Genomic DNA, 20,923 nt, shown 5'->3' on the forward strand with positions numbered 1-20,923 from the left:
TGAAAAAACAATCCAAGTAATCCTTGCTCATCTTGGAACATGCTGTCTATGTCTATAAAAACCATTTGGTAATCTTTTTCCACATCACTATCCTCTAACTTCTTTTTCAATGACTGCACAGAATTTAATTGCATATCTATGTCAAAATGTATTTAAATAATTCCCTATTGTTGAATATTAAGACTGATTTTAGTTTTTTGTTTTATAAATAATTATGAAATAAATATTCGTGTTGGTATTTGAAAGGATATGGTTAATTAACATTTCCAAACTTCTGTCCAGAGAAGGTGCAACAATTTAAACTCACCCCAAGAGTGAAAGTAATATTCTCTTTACCCCTGTTAAACTGATGTTACCTTTTATTAGAAACTTAAGTTTCATCAATTTGACAGGTAAAAATTAGACCCTCACTGTTATTTGCTCTCTGATTACTAAGAAGATTCAACACCATTTTAGACATTAACTGGCACTATATATACACACACACACAAATATATATATATTTTTAACCACAAATTCTATTTTTCCATGAGGAAAAAAGTGGTCTTCTGAAAAAAAAAAAAAAAAAAAAAGTGGTCTTCTGGAAACCTGATTGGATAATGAGATGCAAAGTATGGGGAAAAATGATAACATAAGCAAGCATCAATTAGAAATACCAAGGAAACCAAAAAAACCCCAAAACTATAATCATACCACCCTACTTGGCTTTGCAGTTCATGATATTAGTTCAACAAATATCTATTTAGAGCCTATTTGGATATTTAGGCTGTTCTAGGAACTTCCAATATATATCAGCAAAGAAAATAAAGAAAAATCTCTTTCTTATTAAGAGCTTATATTCAAGTGGAAAGAAGACAGACAATAAGTAAACTAAGTAAACAGTAGAGTAGACTAGGTTTTACGTTCTATAAGTAGAAGGGGATAAGGAGGCATCAGGAATGTGTACTTTGATGGGGCTGGGGAGGAGACTGCAATTTTAAATAGGGTGCAGAGCAGACCTCCCTGAGAAAGCGATAGCTGAACAGAGACTGAAGGTGTTGAGGGAGTCAGCAAGGTGGGTCTCTAGGAGAGCGTGCAGGCAGAATGAACTGCCAATGCACAGGTCTTAACACAGGAACATATATAATGGGTTCAAGGAGGTCCCAGTGACTGAGGTGCAATTAGCAAGTGCAAAGAGTTGTAAGAGACAAAATTAAAGACTTGATATGGTAGGGTCTTACAGGTCATTGTAAACACTATGGCTTTTTTCATAGAGTGAAATGGAGAGCAACTGTAAGAATTTGAACAAATAAATGACTTAAATTATACAAAGTTATTCTGGCAACTGTACTGAAAAGAGACTTTAGAGGAAGGGGATAGGCAGGGAAACCAGTATAAGGGGCTATTAAAATAATCCAGGCAAGAAACAACATGGGTTGGATTAAGGTTAGATCAGTGACGCTGGTGAGAAATGGTCTGATTCTGGTTATATTTTGAAGATAGAGGCAATATGACCTCCTGATAGAACTGGAAATGGAATATGACAGAGAGAGAGAGAGAGAGAGAGAGAGAGAGAGAGAGAGAGAGAGTGAGTCAAGGATGACTCCTAGATTTTAGCTTGAACAACTCTAAGGATGGGATTGCCATCAAAAGAGGTGGGGAAGGCAGAAGGTAGAGGATTTTTTTGCTTGTTTTCTTTATGGTGAAAAGGAAAAGCAGGAGTTCAGTTTTAGACATGTTTATCTTGAAATGTCAGATAACTTAAGTGGAGATGACAAATAGGCAGCTGATATAGAAGAATAAGAGAAGTCTGACTTGAGATATAAATTTGAGAACTGTCAGTACATGCAGATTGTATTTAAAGTTGGGAGAATGGAAGAGACCACCACCAAGGGAGTTATATGGTAGAAAAGGAATAAAGAAGACAACTAAGGGATGAGAGCTAGGACATTCTGACATAAAATAATGAGAACACTGTTCACTGATTTAACAAAAGCAGTGATAAAACAATACTGGGAGGATGGGGGAGAGAAAATGGGACTGTAAAAAAGGCTAATCTTGGTACTTCCCTGGTGGTGCTGCTGTTAAGAATCCTCCTGCCAACGCGGGGAGATGGGTTTGAGCCCTGGTCCGGGAAGATCCCACATGCCTCAGAGCAGCTAAGCCAGTGTGTCACAACTACTGAGCCTGTGCTCTAGAGCCCTCAAGCCACAACTACTGAGCCCACGTGCTGCAACTACTGAAGCCCATGTGCCTAGAGCCCGTGCTCCACCAAGTGGGAAGCCACCACAATGAGAAGCCCGTGCACCACAATGAAGAGTAGCCCCTCTCACCGCAACTAGAGAAAGCCCACGCGCAGCAACAAAGACCCAACACAACCAAAAAAAACGAAAAAAGGGCTAATCTTCATTGAGCAGAGCAGGTAATGAAGACAAAATAAATACTGATATATGCATATTATATCATTGCTACTGAATTATTAGAACAATTAAGACTACACATTAGATGGCATCAATAGATGGTGTATGACATTATTGTTAATTTTCTTAGGGGTGATTATGGAATTGTGACTAAGAGAATGTTTTTTCTTAGGCAAGTTGAAGAATTCCTACTTTCAAATGGATCAGAAACATACACATGCAAACACACAGACAACACAAATAAGATAAAATATTAACTACTGAATCAACTGTGGGATATAGGGTATTCAATGCACTATTCTCTCAACTTCTTTTATGTCTGAATATTTTCATCAATTAGAAGAAAAATAAAATGCTGCGGTAGAAAGAAAAAATGTAGAGGCAAACCAAAAACACCTTAAGTAGTAATAATCCTCAAAGATATGTACTACCAAAACAAAAAAACTCTTATGATTTTGTCACCTCAAAAAAAAATGTTTTGGGCTTCCCTGGTGGCGCAGTGCAGTTGAGAGTCCGCCTGCTGATGCAGGGTACACGGGTTCGTGCCCCGGTCTGGGAAGATCCTGCATGCCGCAGAGTGGCTGGGCCCGTGAGCCATGGCCGCTGAGCCTGCGTGTCTGGAGCCTGTGCTCCACAGCAGGAGAGGCCACAGCAGTGAGAGGCCCGTGTACCGCAAAAAAAAATAAGTAAGTAAATTTTTTTTAAAAAGTCCCTGGGCTTCCCTAGTGGCACAGTGGTTGAGAATCTGCTTGCCAATGCAGGGGACACGGGTTCGAGCCCTGGTCTGGGATGATCCCACATGCCGTGGAGCAACTAGGCCCGTGAGCCACAACTACTGAGCCTGCGCGTCTGGAACTTGTGCTCCACAACAAGAGAGGCCGCGACAGTGAGGCCCGCGCACCGCGATGAAGAGTGGCCCCGGCTCGCCTTAACTAGAGAAAGCACACGTACAGAAACGAAGACCCAACACAGCCATAAATGAATTAAAAAAAAAAAAAAAAAGTCCCAAATCTACGTGGAAACTGACAGGTACTCAGTGGTACTCAAATACTTTAGGGCTGGCATCTATGACTAGTAAAGTATTTTGAATATCATTACTACTGGTAAAAGTCTGTTATTTAAAACATGGGTGATAGGTATATAGGTGCTTATTATTATTAGTCTTTAAACTCTATATGCTATATGTGCTCTTTTGCTTGTATGATAGTCTTCATAATTAATTAGTTTTCTAAAGATTATATTCTATGAAACAAGGAAGACTATTATACCTTTTCATGACACATTTTAACACCACATTTGGGAAATTTTTTTTCCCTCAAGTTGAGTTACCATTAATTATATATGGAACATATGACAGTTAAAAATAACATTTCTTAAAATAATCCTCTCACCTAAAAATTAGTAAAACAATACTTAACATATTTTCACTAGAGAATATTTTACTGTTTCTAGTCTAAAAAATATTATAATTATAGATTTCAGTGATACAAAGTCCCCACACAAAAACTGTATTTTTCATCCTAAGGGAAAATAAATTGGAATCATACCATCTTCTTCATCCTCAGCTTCTTCTGCTTCCATTGGATCATATTCATCTTGATTATTATCTTCTTCAGTTTCATCATCATCTTTAGAATCATCTTTTCTTTTATCTTCTTTCTGTAATTTAAAATGTCTTAAAATTAAGCAAGATCTCACCAAACATCAAATGAAAAGCATTAAATTGACTAAATTTACTTGAAATAGTATCACATTATAAATATCTTGTAACAATAATATACTTTAAGAATAAACTACCATTCACAATGTACATAAATCAAACCATCATGCTATATACCTTAAAGAATAAAGTATCAGAAAACTAGTTATAGATGCTTATATAGGCTTAATTCAAAGACTTAAATTTCTAATAATACACTAAAAGTTTTTAGTTTGGCCTTTACATTTTACTATTCTGATGGAATTCATTGTTATGTGTTACACTCCAGAAGACTAATTAGAAACTAAACCCGGTTGCTGGTCCTGGAAGTATTTACAGACCTTCCTTTCATCTCTATCTTCTTTTTTATCTTTATCATCGCCTGATTTTCTCCTTTTGGGTTTTGGCTCCTCAGTTTCATCATCTCTTTCTTCTTTTTTATCTTTTCTCTCATCTTTTTTGCTTTTCTTTTCCTTTTCTTTTTTATCCTCTTTCTCAGGAAGAGACAATAATGATTTGTATATTCTGACGCCAAAATCTCTTTGAAGCATTTCATTGAAAAGCTCTGCAAATAATGAAACCTATAAAAAGACAAACAGTAACCCAGCCAACTTTAATAGAAATATTGAACAAATCCAGCAAATCAGTAATTTATCAAATGATAATCTGTCACATCTGACAATTAATGTGCACTAACAATACAATTATAATAATTGATGTCAATGATGCTGAGTAGCCTCAAAATCCTCAAAAACTTTCCTGAAGATATAAATACTATGTTTGGTATACTTTGGGCCAAATATTACAAAAAATAACAACTGCATTACTTTATCATGTACATTTATCATGAGGTGTACTCAACAAGTTTTTATGAAATACCTACTATGTACCAGGGACTGTTCTTGGCACTGGGGATACAGCAGTGAAGAAGCAGATAAAAATCCCAACTCTCATAAGCTAGTGGGACAAAGTAAGGAATAATCAAATCAACGTTGAATTATAAGAAAAACAAGCAGGATAAGAGCACAGAGAGTAACAAGGGAGTGTAGCCAGAGATGACCTTTTTGATCAAGTGACGTTTGAAAAGTGATGTGAGGGCAGCAAGGGGAATGAGCCATTAAATAGATACCCAGAAGAGCATTCCACGCAGGGGAAACCAAATCAAACTCTTGAGTAGGGAGTAAGCATTATTACTATGCAAGGATCCAGGGATAATGAGCTTTAATATATTCATGAACCTAAAATTATATACTAAATATCCTATGTAAATATATCTTTTTTTCTTTCTTTCTTTTGGCCATGCCGCATGGCTTGTAGGATATCTTAACTCCCCGACCAGGGATTGAACCTGGACCCAGGGAGTGAAAGCACTGAGTCCTAACCACTGGACTGCCAGGGAATTCCCTATGTAAATATATCTAAGGAAATTGCATTCAACAGATTAAAAGGGTCTAGAACTTGAAATAGTTACAATTCTAAAATATGTAATTTTTGGCAATGTGTTCAGTATAATTGGTAAAACACTTCAATCAGACTATTTTCCTGATCAGAAAGAAATATACAATGTATTAAAACTATAATTGATCTTACAATCTATTTTTCTTTCATTCATGCCATCTTTATACACTTTAAATAAAAAGAAATCTATTATCAGTAAAATGACCATTAAGATGTTGAGAATTCTTTTCTCAATCATTAATGTAAAAATTAAATAAAATCTCCATTTGTGTAAGTAAATAGCAAGAATCACATATTTTTCTTAGACTTTTCTATCTTCTCTTACTCAAATAAAAAGCAATTAAGGGACTTCCTTGGTGGTGCAGTGGTTAAGAATCCACCTGCCAATGCAGGGGACAAGGGTCCGATCCCAGGTCCGGGAAGATCCCACATGCCGCGAAGCAACCAAGCCTGTGCACCACAACTACTGAGCCTGTGCTCTAGAGCCCGCAAGCCACAACTACTGAGCCCACGTGCCACAACTACTGAAGCCCGTGCGCCTAGAGCCTGTGCTCCGCAACAAGAGAAGCCCCCGCTCGCCACAACTAGAGAAAACCCACGTGCACCAATGAAAACCCAGTGCAGCCAAAAATAAATAAACAAAAAACAAACAAAAAAGCAATTAAAATGTGTTAGCTTGGAAGAAACCTAGAGAAGTAACTAGAAGATAAGTATTAATTCTACATCTCTTTTCATCTACAAGCAGTGAAAGACAAAGATACACCTAGCATTAAAATTAAATCAGTCAAAAATTTATTTATTATTGATATACGGGTTTTCTTAGTAATAATTTTTTTTAAGTTCATATACCAAAATGACTTACATTCTAATGATAGATTAAAAGGAAACTAACCAAGGGGGTATGTTAGGTGGAGAGGAAGAAAAATAAAGGATCATTCTGCTAGCAGAGGGCTGTTCCTAAATCACCTTGTTTCCACCGAACAGCATTAATCTGACATCCTCTTACAGCATCCGTCAGGTATACTTTTTAAGCAGTAAGTAATACCAAAGACTATTTTTTTTCATTTATTTACTTCCTGAATGATTACTACATGATAGGCACTGTTAAGAGTTAAATTTATGGCAATTGGTAATAAAAATAAAATCACATTGTATATAATGTTTAAGGACACTGGCTTACCGGAATTATCAATGTTTCAAAAAATATAAATATGTTAATATTGTAACATAGTTTATTTCAAGACCAATAAACATGCATTTCATGTTTATTAACTGCCTCAACAGTCCTCTATATTTGTTTGCAAATGTCTCTGGTCTAAGCACTTCATTTTTATCTTACCATCTGGTGAACGATGCCTCCTGGGTCAAGTAGGTATGATTGATTTTTACAATATAATTTATCAAATAACACAATGTGAGATATGTTGATAAGATACAATAATTGAACACAATTATAATTTTGTACAGGCTATTTACAAAACTGATATTTGGGGATATTTTACATTGTTTTGTTTAAAGAATGAAGCAATCACTTACTTAGGGATTAAAGTGCATTTCAACTGTTTTGAAAAATGACATGAACTGTTTGTTGTAAAGCTATTCTAAAGTAATGGTACAAAGAAACAGATTCATGTTGAAAATATAAACATCAATTATTTTATCTTACACCTAAATCAATCACAAGTAAAAGTTTCAATCCCACTAAATGGTATTTTAATTCTAGAGTAAATAATAAAGTGCTACCACATTCCCAAAAGAAGCAATTAGAGATTATTGTATCATATGTCTCCCAATATCCTGATATAAGAACACACCACTACACCACTACTTGTAATGTAGTCTTGGGAAAAAAATAACTGAACCTGAACCGGATTGAGACTTTAGGTCCAACTATCAATTTATGGGAAATAGAGAGGCCAGAAGAACATTTAAACCATATCACAGGAATGCAATCAGCAAAAGTGAGTCTGTAGTGAACATCATCTGGTTGTTCTTTCCCCAAAAAATACATTGTAAGGAAAATACAAAAAACAAAAACAGTGAAAGAGGCACTCAAAAGAGATTTAAGAGATATATTAACCAACGTGTGAACCTTATTTGGATCCCAATTCAAACTTAAAACATTACCTCAAATGAATGTTCTTTATTATCCTCTAATCTGTAGTCCAAAAGAACACTCAAAGACATGATGCTACAATCAAACTTGCCACTTTTTGCAGCCCAGTTTGGATGTACAATGATGGCTGGCTCATCAGGCAAAATATATCTTCTTTCCCGACGCTGGCGTTCTAGTTCCTCTTGACGTTTTCTTTCTTCTTCCTACATATTTGAAATTTTAAGTAATGGTTAAACCTGCATGTACATTATGTATACATACCAAATGTATACCATATGTAAAGAAAAAGGGCAAATTTCTACGACTCCTTACGATGATAATACCAACCATAAGGGCTAAGAAGGGAGCAAAGTTCAAATTTAATAAAGCGGACAGCAGCTTTTATGGCTCCTAATTCTCTTTCTTTTCAATTTCCCAGCATAAGAAATTGCCTTCTAAAGAGGAAAAAAAACCGACAAACCTATATTAACATCATATAAATCAGGAGAGATTCTGGGAAAATAGTGCTGGTAACATAGTTTGTGGGTCTACCTGAATCCTCACATTTAAAAAGAGACAGAATAATCTAGATACCAAAACCAAAATCCATGTATATGCACAACAAAACGAGGTGATAAGGTATCCCCACAAACCCCAATATACAAGTGAGCAGACCCCAACATCTATGTGTTACTGACATCTGTGGCGGGGGGAAAGCAGAAGGAAGCAATGAGGTTCCCTGTTGGATCTAAGAACAGGAAAACCATAAAATAATCAGGCAATGGAAAGCACAGCAGGTAAATTTAACAATAGCAGCTAAAAATAGGAATAGGTGAATGAGGGTATACAAGGGATCAGTGTTAAGATCTGAAAGGGCCCAGACATTCTAGCCCTACCTATGAACTTGCAAAGCTGATTTGCCAGGGCATCCTTCCAGCACAGGGCCCCCACAACGAGGAGAAACTTCTGAGAGCAAAATCAATAGTGAGCCGGGCAGGGACAACAGAGACAAGGGAGGAGAAGGTCCACATAAAAAGTGACAGAGGGCAATAAGGATCGAAATCTCAGCAAGCCACCATATTTTTTGACAGAACAAGAAAATAACAGAACACAGGGCTCTGTGAAGTTAGAAAAGCTATCTGAAGCAATCTCCTAATAAACTTTAGGCAAACTACATTCACATAAACACAAGCAGTAGGAAAGTACTGAGGTCAAATCCCAAAGTTATTATTAGAAAAAAAAAAGAACAAGGAGCAGAATCACATCTCTGGCAAGACAATGAAAGTGGGCCAGAAAGCCATGGCCAAAAGGCAGATAAAAATCTTAACTTACTATTTTAAAGTGTGCTAAAAGACATTAAGAAAATGTTACAGGGACTTCCCTGGTGGCAAAGTGGTTAAGACCCTGTGCTCCCAATGCAGGGGGCCTGCATTTGATCCCTGGTCAGGGAACTAGATCCCACATGCAGGCCACAACTAAGAGTTCACACACCACAACTAAGCAGCCGGCGAACCGCAACTAAGAAGCCCGCCTGCCACAACTAAGACCTGACAAAACCAAATAAATAAATATTAAAAAAAGGAAAAGAAAATGTTATAAGATATGAAAGAACAACATGAATAAGAATTTTAAAAGTAGAAAATGAGGTGACAGGGACTTCCCTGGTTGTCCAGTGGTTAAGACTTTACCTTCCAATGCAGGGAGTTCAGGTTTGATGCCTGGTCAGGGAGCGAAGATCCCACATGCCTTGCAGCCAAAAAACCAAAACATCAAAAAAAAACAAAACAAAAAAAACCCCCAGAAGCAATATTATAACAAATTCAATAAAGACTTTAAAAATGGTCCAGGGCTTCCCTGGTGGTGCAGTGGTTAAGAATCCGCCTGCCAATGCAGGGGACACGGGTTCGAGCCCTGGTCTGGGAAGATCCCACATGCCGCGGAGCAACTAAGCCCGTACACCACAACTACTGAGCTTGCACTCTAGAGCCTGCGAGCCACAACTACTGAGCCTGCATGCCTAGAGCCCAAGCTCCACAACAAGAGAAGCCCCCGCTCGCCACAACTAGAGAAAGCCCGTGCGCAGCAACTAAGACCCAATGCAGACATAAATAAATAAATATATACATTAAAAAAAAAAAAGGGTCCATATCTAAAAAAAACAAAAAGAAAATGAGGTGACAGAATTTAGGGAACAATCAGAAAAGATAGTTTCAGAAATTTAAAAATAAACTAGAAGGAATAAAAAAGAAAATAAACTCAAGAGACAATGCCTTAAAAGAACAGAAGGTAATGTGGAAATCTTAAAAATCAAAAAGAAATGAAAAGTATTCAAGAAAAAGTGACCAATGTTGAGGAAGCAAAATAGGTCAGTACAAGTCATCAGAATTCCTTAAAGAAAACAAAAGCAAGGGAACAGAACAAATAAAAAACTATTACTGTGGGAGGGAGGGAGATGCAAGAGGGAAGAGATATGGGAACATATGTATATGTATAACTGATTCACTTTGTTATAAAGCAGAAACTAGCACACCATTGTAAAGCAATTATGTTCCAATAAAGATGTTAAAAAAAAAAAAAACCTATTACTGGACTTCCCTGGTAGCACAGTGGGTAAGAATCCGCCTGCCAATGCAGGGGACACGGGTTACAGCCCTGTTCCAGGAAGATCTCACATGCCACGGAGCAACTAAGCCCGTGTGCCACAACTACTGAGCCTGCACTCTAGAGCCCACGAGCCACAGCTACCAAGCCCGTGTGCCACAACTACTGAAGCCTGTGCACCTAGAGCCCGTGCTCCGCAACAAGAGAAGCCACCGCAATGAGAGGCCCGCGCACCGCAATAAGAGTAGCCCTTGCTCACTGCAACTAGAGAAAGCCCTCACGCAGCAACGAAGACCCAACACAGCCAAAAAAAAGAAATAAAATAAAAAACAGGTAACAACCTGAAGGTGGCAGGGAACCAATGCATTTTCATGAAAGCTGGATAAACAAAAAAAAATAGTGCTTGATTTAGCAGCGCACACACACACACACACACACACACACACACACACACAAATATTTTTTGGCCGCACCATGCGGTATGTGGGATCTTAGTTCCCCAACCAGGGATTGAACCCATGCCCCCTGCAGTGGAAGCAGAGTCTTAACCAATGGACCACCAAAGAAGTCCTAATATTCTATATTTTAAAAAGAAAGAAAGAGAAGAATCAAGTATTGATCCTGCCTTCTTCTATATGAATTTACCAAAAGGCAAACCTGTACCACCTGGGTAACCAAACAGCAGATGAGGGGAATATGTGAACACAGAATAAGAATTATGATATCACCATTTTTGAACCCCAATAAATCAATGGATCTAGGATTTGAGCACCAAGGGCCACTAACATCAAAAAGTGAAAATCAACTCTTTGCCTTCTTTTTCTGCTCTTCCTGTCCTGAACAATTCAGTTCTAAAGCAATTCCTACAAGCAAAGCAGGTGTCTATACAGGGGATGGAGGCTGTGAGGAAGGAGTGCTACAATGGCCCAGAGCAGATGAGCTGCCCAGTTACCAGGAATTGAAACCCAAATGAAGCAAGGAGGGTATCATCCATACAGAGAAAGCACAGGGCAGGGAATGAGAGCAGAGTGAGGATATTCAAATTGGAGAGGGAGTGTGATGGACAACTGAGAAAGTAAGCAAATATATTAAGTATAATAGAAGGTATGTTTCTCATTATTGGAGAAAGGAGTTAACATACATGGAAAGAGAGAAAACTAGAATGAACTCTGTGATGCTGGAGTAGAATTGGAGATATTAGTACAAACTTATGACTTTATTGTAGTAAATCCGATGTACCATTCTTCACTAAAAGATACCAGGACTTGCTGGGGAAATGCTGATTTCAGTAATAGGGCAGGGATAGTACACAGTGAGACTAAAACACTGTATTGTGCTGCAAAATAAGAAAGTTCTCAGAAAATGACAAGAACATTTCCAAGAACACAGAAGACAACTTGAAAGGCCTCCTGCTGGCCAACTCTGAGACAATTTCACTATAAAAATAAATATAACTTATATAGTAAAGTAAGAAATCATGCATCTCTTCAGAACAAGGTAATTTTCCTACATAATTACAAAATCATTATCACATCCGAAATTTAACAGTTCTTCATTATCTAATATCACATCCATAATCAAATTTCTCCAATTACCCCAAAAATACTCTTTATGGCTTTCCCCCCCTCTATCCGGATCCAGTCAAGTTTTGCTCAGTGCATTCAGTTGTCATGTCTTGTTAACCTTCTGTAATCTAAACCATTTTTCTTCCTTCATTACATGGACATTTTTTGAAAGTTCAGACAAGCTGCTTTGTAGAATTTCGTACATTCTAAATTGATCTGTTTTCTTACAATTAGACTAAGGTAAAACATTTTCGGCAGGAGTACTTCATAAATAATGATGTATACTTCACAAAGCATTCCATCGGGAAACACACAATGTCAGTTTATCCAATTACTGGTGTTGTAACACACTTCTGATATCCCCATGTTTCAAATTCAGAAAACATCCATAAGTTACTCTTCTGGGCATAAGACTGAGGCATAAATGGGAGTGAATAAACAGCCTCTGAGTCTTAAGGACTGAAATGCAAACAAACACACAGCTTAAAGCAGCACAATTCTCACAGAAGCACTTCACTAGAACTCCATCTCTGAACTTAGTGGCTTTGTTAACCAAATTTCATTTCATTTTTTATATCTAAAACATTATTATTCATTTTTAAGAGGGAGGAATAAAAATACGTGACTTGGAAATCAACTGTGTCTCAAGTGGAGAATGAATAAACAAACTGTGATACACTGATACTATGCAATACTATTCAGAAATGTAAAGGAACAAACTATAGAAACACAATAAAATGGGTGAATCTCTAATGCATCATGCTAAGTTAAAGAGGTCAGACTAAAAAGGTTATGTAATTCCATTTACATGATATATTGGAAAAGGCAAACTATAGGAAAACACATCAGTGGCTTCCAGCGGCTGAAGGGGTGGGAGAAGAAAATGCTTACAAAGGGGTACAGGGTATTTTTAGGAGGTGAAAGACCTGTTTATATCTTGACTGTGGTGGTGGTGGTTACACGACTATATGCATGTGTGAAAACTTGCACAACTGTTCACTAAAAGGTTGAATTTTTCTATTCTGTAAACTATACCTTAATACAAGTATATACATACATAGTCCAAGAACCCTATAAACCAATATTATGTTTAATAGTATTTAAATGATTTAGTATATACCTCTTTATCATCTTCAGATTTCCTATCATCCTCCTCTTCCTCTTCTTTCTCAGATTTCTCTAATTCCTTTTGCTCTTCTTTTTGCTCCTCTACTTTAAGCTGTTTTGTCAATCGGGCTATTAACTGGGATTTTAACCCTTTGGAACTAAGAGCTCGACTTTCTAATTCTTTTCGGAGATCATTTACCTAAATATACACACCATAAAAACACAGAAAAAGAAAACAGGATAGTGAAATAGGGAACTGTGCAATGATCTTTTGTATGACTTTTTTTTAAATTTTGGTGAAAGGGACAATTGTACAGCTCATAAAAGCTTTGTGAAAATGCAAACCGACAGAATATTTTTCGAAAATAATCTGCAACATGTTTTAAGATGCTTTGAAGAAGTTAATGCTCTTTGACCCAGAAATTCTAATTTCTGGGAATTTACCCTAAGGAAATAACCTAAACACAAGAAAGAAACTTTTTATATCGATACATTCCCTGTCATAATCCCTCCCTCCAAAAAAGTGAAGAATCTAAATATCCAATAAAAGGGTAATACCAAAGGAAAAAAAGCAGTACATCAACTAAATGGAACCCTATAGAACATTTAAAAATGATTACATGTGAAACACTATTATTAATTGAAAAGGAGACAGCAACTTTTTTACACAACATGATTAGAACCAAACAACCAACCAACCAACCAGCTTGTACCCAGAAAATATAATGGAAAATAATACATAGAATTTTTTTTTAACATCTTTATTGGAGTATAATTGCTTTACAATGGTGTGTTAGTTTCTGCTTTATAACAAAGTGAATCAGTTATACATATACATATGTTCCCATCTCTTCCCTCTTGTGTCTCCCTCCCTCCCACCCTCCCTATCCCACCCCTCCAGGCGGTCACAAAGCACCGAGCTGATCTCCCTGTGCTATGCAGCTGCTTCCCACTAGCTATCTACCTTACGTTTGGTAGTGTATATATGTCCATGCCTCTCTCTCGCTTTGTCACACCTTACCCTTCCCCCTCTCCATATCCTGAAGTCCATTCTCTAGTAGGTCTAGTAGGACACAGTCTTTATTCCTGTCTTACCCCTAGGTTCTTCATGACAGTTTTGTTTTTTCTTAAATTCCATATATAAATACATAGAATTTTAAAGAAAAGTTGTGTTTGAATGATAGGCTTGAGAAATTTTTTTTCTTCAATTTTTTATGCATACACCAATTTTTAAAATGAGCATGCCTTATATTTATAATCAAAAGGAATACAACTTTTCATCAAAAAACCTACAAACAATAAATGCTGGAGTGGGTGTGGAGAAAAGGGAATCCTCTCGCCTTGTTGGTGTGAATGTAAATTGATACAGCCACTATGGAGAACAGTATGGAGGTTCCTTAAAACACTAAAAACAGAACTACCATATGACCCAGCAATCCCACTACTGGGCATATACCCTGAGAAAACCATAATTCAAAAAAAGTCATGTACCACAATGTTCATTGCAGCAGTATTTACAATACCCAGTACAGGGAAGCAAACTAAGTGTCTATCGACAGATGAATGGATAAAGAAGATGTGGCACATATATATATATATATATATATATAATGGAATATTATACAGCCATAAAAAGAAACAAAATTGAGTTATTTGTAGTGAGGTGGATGGACCTAGAGTCTGTCACACAGAGTGAAGTAAGTCAAAGAGAAAAACAAATACCGTACACTAACACATATATATGGAATCTAAAAAAAAAGGTTCTCATGAACCTAGGGGCAGGACAGCAATAAAGATGCAGACGCAGAGAATGGACTTGAGGACATGGGGAGGGAGAAGGGTAAGCTGGGACGAAGTGAGAGTAGCACTGACATATATACACTACCAAATGTAAAAAAGACAGCTAGTGGGAAGCAGCTGCATTGCACAGGAGGTCAACTCAGTGCTTTGTGACCACCTAGAGGGGTGGGATAGGTAGATCCAAGAGGGAGGGGATATTGGGATATATGTATACATATAGCTGATTCACTTTGTTATACCGCAGAAACTAACACAACATTGTAAAGCAATTATACTCCAACAAACATGTTAAAAAAGAAAAAAAATTTTTCGTGATAATATGGGTAATTTGTCATCTTGTTTACTAAAATTTTTCTTTATTAAGGGAGAGATACTGAAAATTATCCCAATTTTATTGGAAATGTGCTTTACAAATAATAAATTTCTATTCATAAAAAGAAGAAAAGGAATACAAACTTTAAAATAAGAAACAATAGCAGAGCCATCAGTTTGACAAAAAGTCCTTGGAGTGCAGGCTTAATCTAATTTTCTGAATCTATAGCACTCTATATGAAACCTGATGTTGAGGAAAATAACTTGGTGTAGTGTAAGAAGAGCAAACATTCTTATGATACACATTCTCTACTAAAAAAGCAATGTTGGGCTTCCCTGGTAGCGCAGTGGTTGAGAGTCCGCCTGCCGATGCAGGGGACACGGGTTCATGCCCGGGTCCGGGAAGATCCCACATGCCGCAGAGTGGCTGGGCCCGTGAGCCATGGCCGCTGAGCCTGCACGTCCGGAGCCTGTGCTCCGAAAGGGGAGAGGCCACAACGGTGAGAGGCCCGCGTACCACAAAAAACAAACAAACAAAAAAAGCAATGCTGGTTTAAAAACTACACTTTCATAAAAAAGAAAAAAACCTGTATTTTGCTGAGGACAGAAGTTAATAAAAAAGGTCAGCTTTTATGTGTTAAACAGGAAGTTGCAAAAGCAAGCCAGCTTCTGATCTTCTGATCTATGTAGAATTTATGTACGTAGAATCTATGGATCTACATTCACAATATAGGCCCAGAGATGCAAAACTACAAAAAGATAATAGGTCCAAAGACGCTGGGGAGCAAAAACAAACTAGTATGATGGGTTAATCAAAGATTTTCAAAAAAGGCTCTTAAATTATCTTCTTCCTATTTCAGATGTATATCAATCCACATTTCATTTTTAAATTTTATTTAAAAACCGCATAATCTTTTTCCTATGTTTCATTCCTTCTCCTTGAATTTAAGTTAATTAAGTGCAGAAATTCCGCCTCTTGGTTAGTTCCCAAAGCAAAAAGCAAATATTGCTCATACTATAGGCACATGTATATTACATTCGACAGTGGCTGAACTGATGTATGAAGTCACCTTTTATTTAATTTTGACACACACACACACAAAAACAACAAAGAATATTTATATAAAACCAGTGGACTTCATTTCTAATGGCTTATATCTGAAAAACTACTGTCCACAACATCCTCTATTCCTGTTCAGAGATTTCAAATTAAATACCATTACTTTCAAAGTTACCTTCATTGTCTTCGGATCAAGTTTAGACCAATGGGTAGGAGTGGAAATTTCTTTAGCTTCACCATCATCCTTCTCTTCTTCATCCTGATATACAAAGTAAAGAACAGAATTACTATTCTGAAACCTTAAAATAAAGGTAATTTACTTTTAAAAGTCTGTTGCTGATCTGTGCAAGGTCACAAATGTTTCAGATTGTCTTCTCCTAAAGTTATTATTTAGGCAAGTCCACGTACATACATTCTACCACTTTTAACTGATCACAAAGACACTCATCAGCCAATCAAAGCCAGATCTGTGAAACACAAAAGGGTGATAAATTACAACACAAAGGATATCAGGGATGCACAAACACTGCCGATCTCCACTAACCAAACAGTGTGTGATCTTGCCCCAATTTTCAAGCCACCCAAAGTTAAGACTGATTTAGTCAGACCTTTCAAATGTACCAAAGACGATGCCACATAGCCTGAAATTTCAAATCTCTCAGACTTGTGGTTGTCCAATTTCAAATATCCATGACTAGAACTGATGACCGTGAAAGAGAAAATTTTTTAAATTTTAGAAAATGGCAAAATGTTTAAAATGGCTTAATACTGAATCTTGCTCAACAACTGGTCCCAGATTCCAGCAACTAGACCTATGATAAAAACAAAATTCTGTGCAATTTAAGCACAACTTATTTTCCTTTGAGGTCTCAGCACTCTTAAAGTTAGCATAATAGACAGATTTTTTTTTTAAGAGAAAACATACAACTATACTGCTGAAAGCTGGATTACCAGTCGCTGTTACCAGTTATGTTCCTCCATGTGTGTTTGTTATGTAGTGTGTGGTGTGCATTTGTGCCTGTGTTCCTGTGCCTGTGAGAAGCGGAAATAGAAAAAGGGATTAGCGTTCAGTGCCTGTTCTCCATCAGCCTCCTTGCGTTCACCCTGAAGCTTCTCGACCAGCTGCTGCTTGTATCCTCGGGAGAGGGTTTCCCACTCTGAGCGGGTGGGAAGGCAATGCCAAACATCCGGGAAAAATAAAACCACTGTCTCCACATGAGCTGGAACTGTACGCCCCTTGTGGGTCTCCTCAGGGCGATGGTAGCGAATCTCTGCAAAACGGTACCTGTTGCAAGGGAAGAAGCATGTTGGAAAAAAAATTCTAAAATACATTTTAAAGACCCTAGTTCACTTGTAGCACATCAAGTAAAGAAATTTTGCTGCAAGAACTTGAGGTTGGTCTAAAGAAAAAAAAATTATAGAAGCCATAGTTCCTCTTTTGGTACATTTGTACAATATTTTATGGTTAAAAGAAGAATATGTTCCCCAAGGCATTTTCAAAGTTTGATTACAGAGCTACCCATATTTTAGAGAATACCTGAAGAAGCTGAATAGCTGTTCAGATTTCATGTGCTAAAAAAAGAATATTCTCAATTAAGTCACAAGAAATATACTAAAATACACAGGACAAATAAGCCTCAAGAGAAAATATGGCTGAACAAAAATAATCAGCAACTACATCATTTTATAACAAAAGAATTATAATGAAATGAAGTTCTCTCTTGACGATCTTCTCCAGCTATGCATGAAATGAAAAATATTTTCAACATACATCCAACTTCCAAAGTTCAGCATAACAAAACATTAAAAATTTCAGTTTATTTTGATTAGTTCTTAATCCTTTTTCCCCAAAACATTTTTGGCACCAAATAAACTTTTGCTAATATTAGTATTTTCCTTTGAGATTACCTGCATGATCAAGATTGCTAAAATAAGGGGTGGGGGAGAAGGCTGATAGACAAGAACATCTATGTAACTATTAGAAAAACATTTCTAATCAAGAAATGAATTGGTACTTACCATTGTGTGCATACACTTAGATCAATGCCTGTCAGAGCCTTACAACAGCGAATAGCAGTCTTAATCAACACAGAGGGGTCTTTTTCTGGGTCTGGTCCATCCAACGAAGGAGACCAGTGGCCTCCAATGGCCATGGCTTCATCCTTGCCTTTCATGCCCACTAAAAACTAATTTAAAACAAAGAATCATTTACATATATTATGCAACTTGTCAAATTACAAATGAAATACTGGAAAAGTAAAGGAACAAACCTTTCTAATATCATTTTTACTACCTCGGGTATCTGTCAGTCAAGGAAGAGTTCAGTTCATCGTGTTCCACACTGCATTTCAGCAATGGAATAGGATTTATACATCATAACTCATCCTTCTAAAATATTTCCTCAGATAAAAAGTTCTTTTAAAGAAACAAGCTATAATTCAAAGTTTAAGAGCATCCTGATACACTAAACCCATTATCACTAAGATTTTACTATGCTTCAAATATAAAACATCAAAATGACAGTTGAACTAGTGACATACAAATAAGATATAGCCGTTAATCTGCAATGAGAAAAACATCTACATCATTGAGTGCCATAACTATATTAAAATTAGATATAAAACAAATCAACAAAATTTAAATGGTAGTATTTTTTAATTCTATATATACACAGTTAGAACTAAGCAAAGCAAATATACACCTAAAGTTAACATAAATGTTTCACTTTACCTTAACAAGTCTAGCAGGATGTTGAAATCCATCTCGAAGTTCTTGTGGGTCTTCAGCAAGAGCACATGACTTATGATACAAATCTTCCATACTAGGGCTAGCCATCAGCATTACCTATTATAGTCAAATAATTCAATCCTGTCAAAAGTCTAAAGTAATGTAAAAAAATGAGAAGCACTACTAATTATCCTTACATAATAGATATCTGAAGTTTTTTATAAAAATGGAAAGTAAAACACTATAGCAGAAATGGTATTAGATACCTTATAATTACATAGTTTTAACTTTTCAAGGAATGCTTTTTGATCAATGTTTTTTGAATAGCAGAAAACTACTGACCATAAACAATATACTGAATGTTACCCTGAAGACTCACATATAGTGCATTCACCCAACATTACATTTTTATCTGTGGCTACCAGAAGTCATAGAACATTCCAAAAAGCTCAATAAAATGAACTTCATCTTCACATTTTTATAAGGTTCAAAATGTTAAAGCAATAACAACATTTTTACAGCTCAAGAGTTAAGGCAAAAAGAGGTTAAATTAAATTACTTAAAAAACCAAAACAGAATCTGGGAGACAAGAAGAAAACACAGGCATTCAGATCTTAAATGTAATAACCACTTTCTGAAGATTAATTCCACATACATTCTTAATATGAATAACTACTCAGAAATTTTAGCTGTGTATCACAGAATACAAACCTTTGCACTGTATAAGTGATCAGCATCTGGTGGATCAAGAATGGCCATATTTTTCTCTAAGGACTCTACTTCTCTGTGCATTACATAAAAATTGCAGTAATTTCCCAGCTGAAATGGTCTTGACAAAGGGAAAGCATCCACCCATGTAAACTGAGCATCAAAAAAGTCACTAGGTATATATAAATTCTGATAACGGCGCCTTAGTTCCATCATGTCACAACTAGGACTGAAAAACAGACATAAGGAGTGAATAAAGAGCCTTAACACCAAATACTATGCAAAGATTCATTCAATTCTAAAGCTAAATATATAATCTGATACAGTTAACAGCCAGCTAAAAATGAACAGTCACTGTTAATCAATGAGCTATAGATTTACATAGAAGTACATGAAAATGACATTTTCAAATATGTTTACTTACAGTTTTGAATAAATAACTAGTATCTACGTGTTACTGTTATTTATTTTTTGTGTGTAGCTTAAAATTCATTTAGACAAGACCCTTTGAAATAACTTCAAGCTCCAGAAAAGATCTGAACAAAAGCAATTCTGCCTCAGTTGAAGCTGCATTTTTGAGAAAATTATGATTCATATAAAATGGATATAAAAAAGGAATAAGAGTGGTACCAATTAGTAAGAGTGCTCCTCAATCAGGTTTATACAGTGTCGGAAAAAATACAACCTTTATTCTACAGTAAGATCCCAGATCAGGCATAGTTAATTTAAAATTAAATATAAAAGTCTACATGAAAACAAAATCCAAACGTTTTTTGGATTATCCACATCTCCATACCTCTCTATCTAATGATTAAGATCCATACCTGATTATTTACTATGTAAAGAGAGGATAAGTTTCTTGCCTTTTAAATCTGGCATAATGAATTTTTTTTTTAAAGGATGATTTACTTTTTCCTAAGAAACAGAGCTTTTAAAGGAGAGAAACTCAAAAGTAAATCAATCTGGTTAATAGGCCAAGAGATTTCTGTTAAAAGCATAATGAAAAGTGGAAAACACCAATAGTCTGTAAGATGAAAAGGTAACTACACCGTCCTTTCAAATGGCAACTAAAGGCAAGAGTACGTAATATGAACTAATGTATCTATAGGGATGTCTTTTTATGTGAAACCTAAAAATAAGAAATATAGAATGGGGCTTCCCTGGTGGCACAGTGGTTGGGAGTCCGCTTGCTGATGCAGGGGACACGGGTTCGTGCCCCGGTCCGGGAAGATCCCACATGCCGCGGAGGGGCGGGGCCCGTGAGGCATTAAATATACAATGATAAACTTGTCAGTTAAGGTTGTTTACATAATTATATTTATTTGGATAAAATTTTGCTGTCAAAATAAAAATGTTAACAACAGCTGTCTGAGTTTTTTTTTTTTTTTTTTT

General features: G+C 36.4%; 1 protein-coding gene across 2 annotated transcripts in view; it reads right to left on the bottom strand.

Moving 5' to 3' along the window:
* Positions 1 to 20,923, bottom strand: part of CCAR1 (cell division cycle and apoptosis regulator 1) — a 54,470-nt gene that overhangs the window by 8,030 nt on the left and 25,517 nt on the right. For both annotated transcript variants that reach the window (XM_007454583.1, XM_007454584.1), the window contains exons 11-19: positions 19,535 to 19,760; positions 18,827 to 18,940; positions 18,116 to 18,282; positions 17,171 to 17,381; positions 16,272 to 16,355; positions 12,938 to 13,123; positions 7,684 to 7,875; positions 4,440 to 4,679; positions 3,947 to 4,058 (exon numbers count right to left, since the gene is read on the bottom strand). In XM_007454583.1, the coding sequence (XP_007454645.1) occupies positions 3,947 to 4,058; positions 4,440 to 4,679; positions 7,684 to 7,875; positions 12,938 to 13,123; positions 16,272 to 16,355; positions 17,171 to 17,381; positions 18,116 to 18,282; positions 18,827 to 18,940; positions 19,535 to 19,760 (1,532 nt within the window). The remainder of the gene's footprint in view (positions 1 to 3,946; positions 4,059 to 4,439; positions 4,680 to 7,683; positions 7,876 to 12,937; positions 13,124 to 16,271; positions 16,356 to 17,170; positions 17,382 to 18,115; positions 18,283 to 18,826; positions 18,941 to 19,534; positions 19,761 to 20,923) is intronic.

The sequence above is a fragment of the Lipotes vexillifer genome, unplaced genomic scaffold, assembly GCF_000442215.2.
Source record: "Lipotes vexillifer unplaced genomic scaffold, Lipotes_vexillifer_v1.1 scaffold708, whole genome shotgun sequence".
In the NCBI taxonomy this organism is placed as follows: domain Eukaryota; kingdom Metazoa; phylum Chordata; class Mammalia; order Artiodactyla; family Lipotidae; genus Lipotes; species Lipotes vexillifer.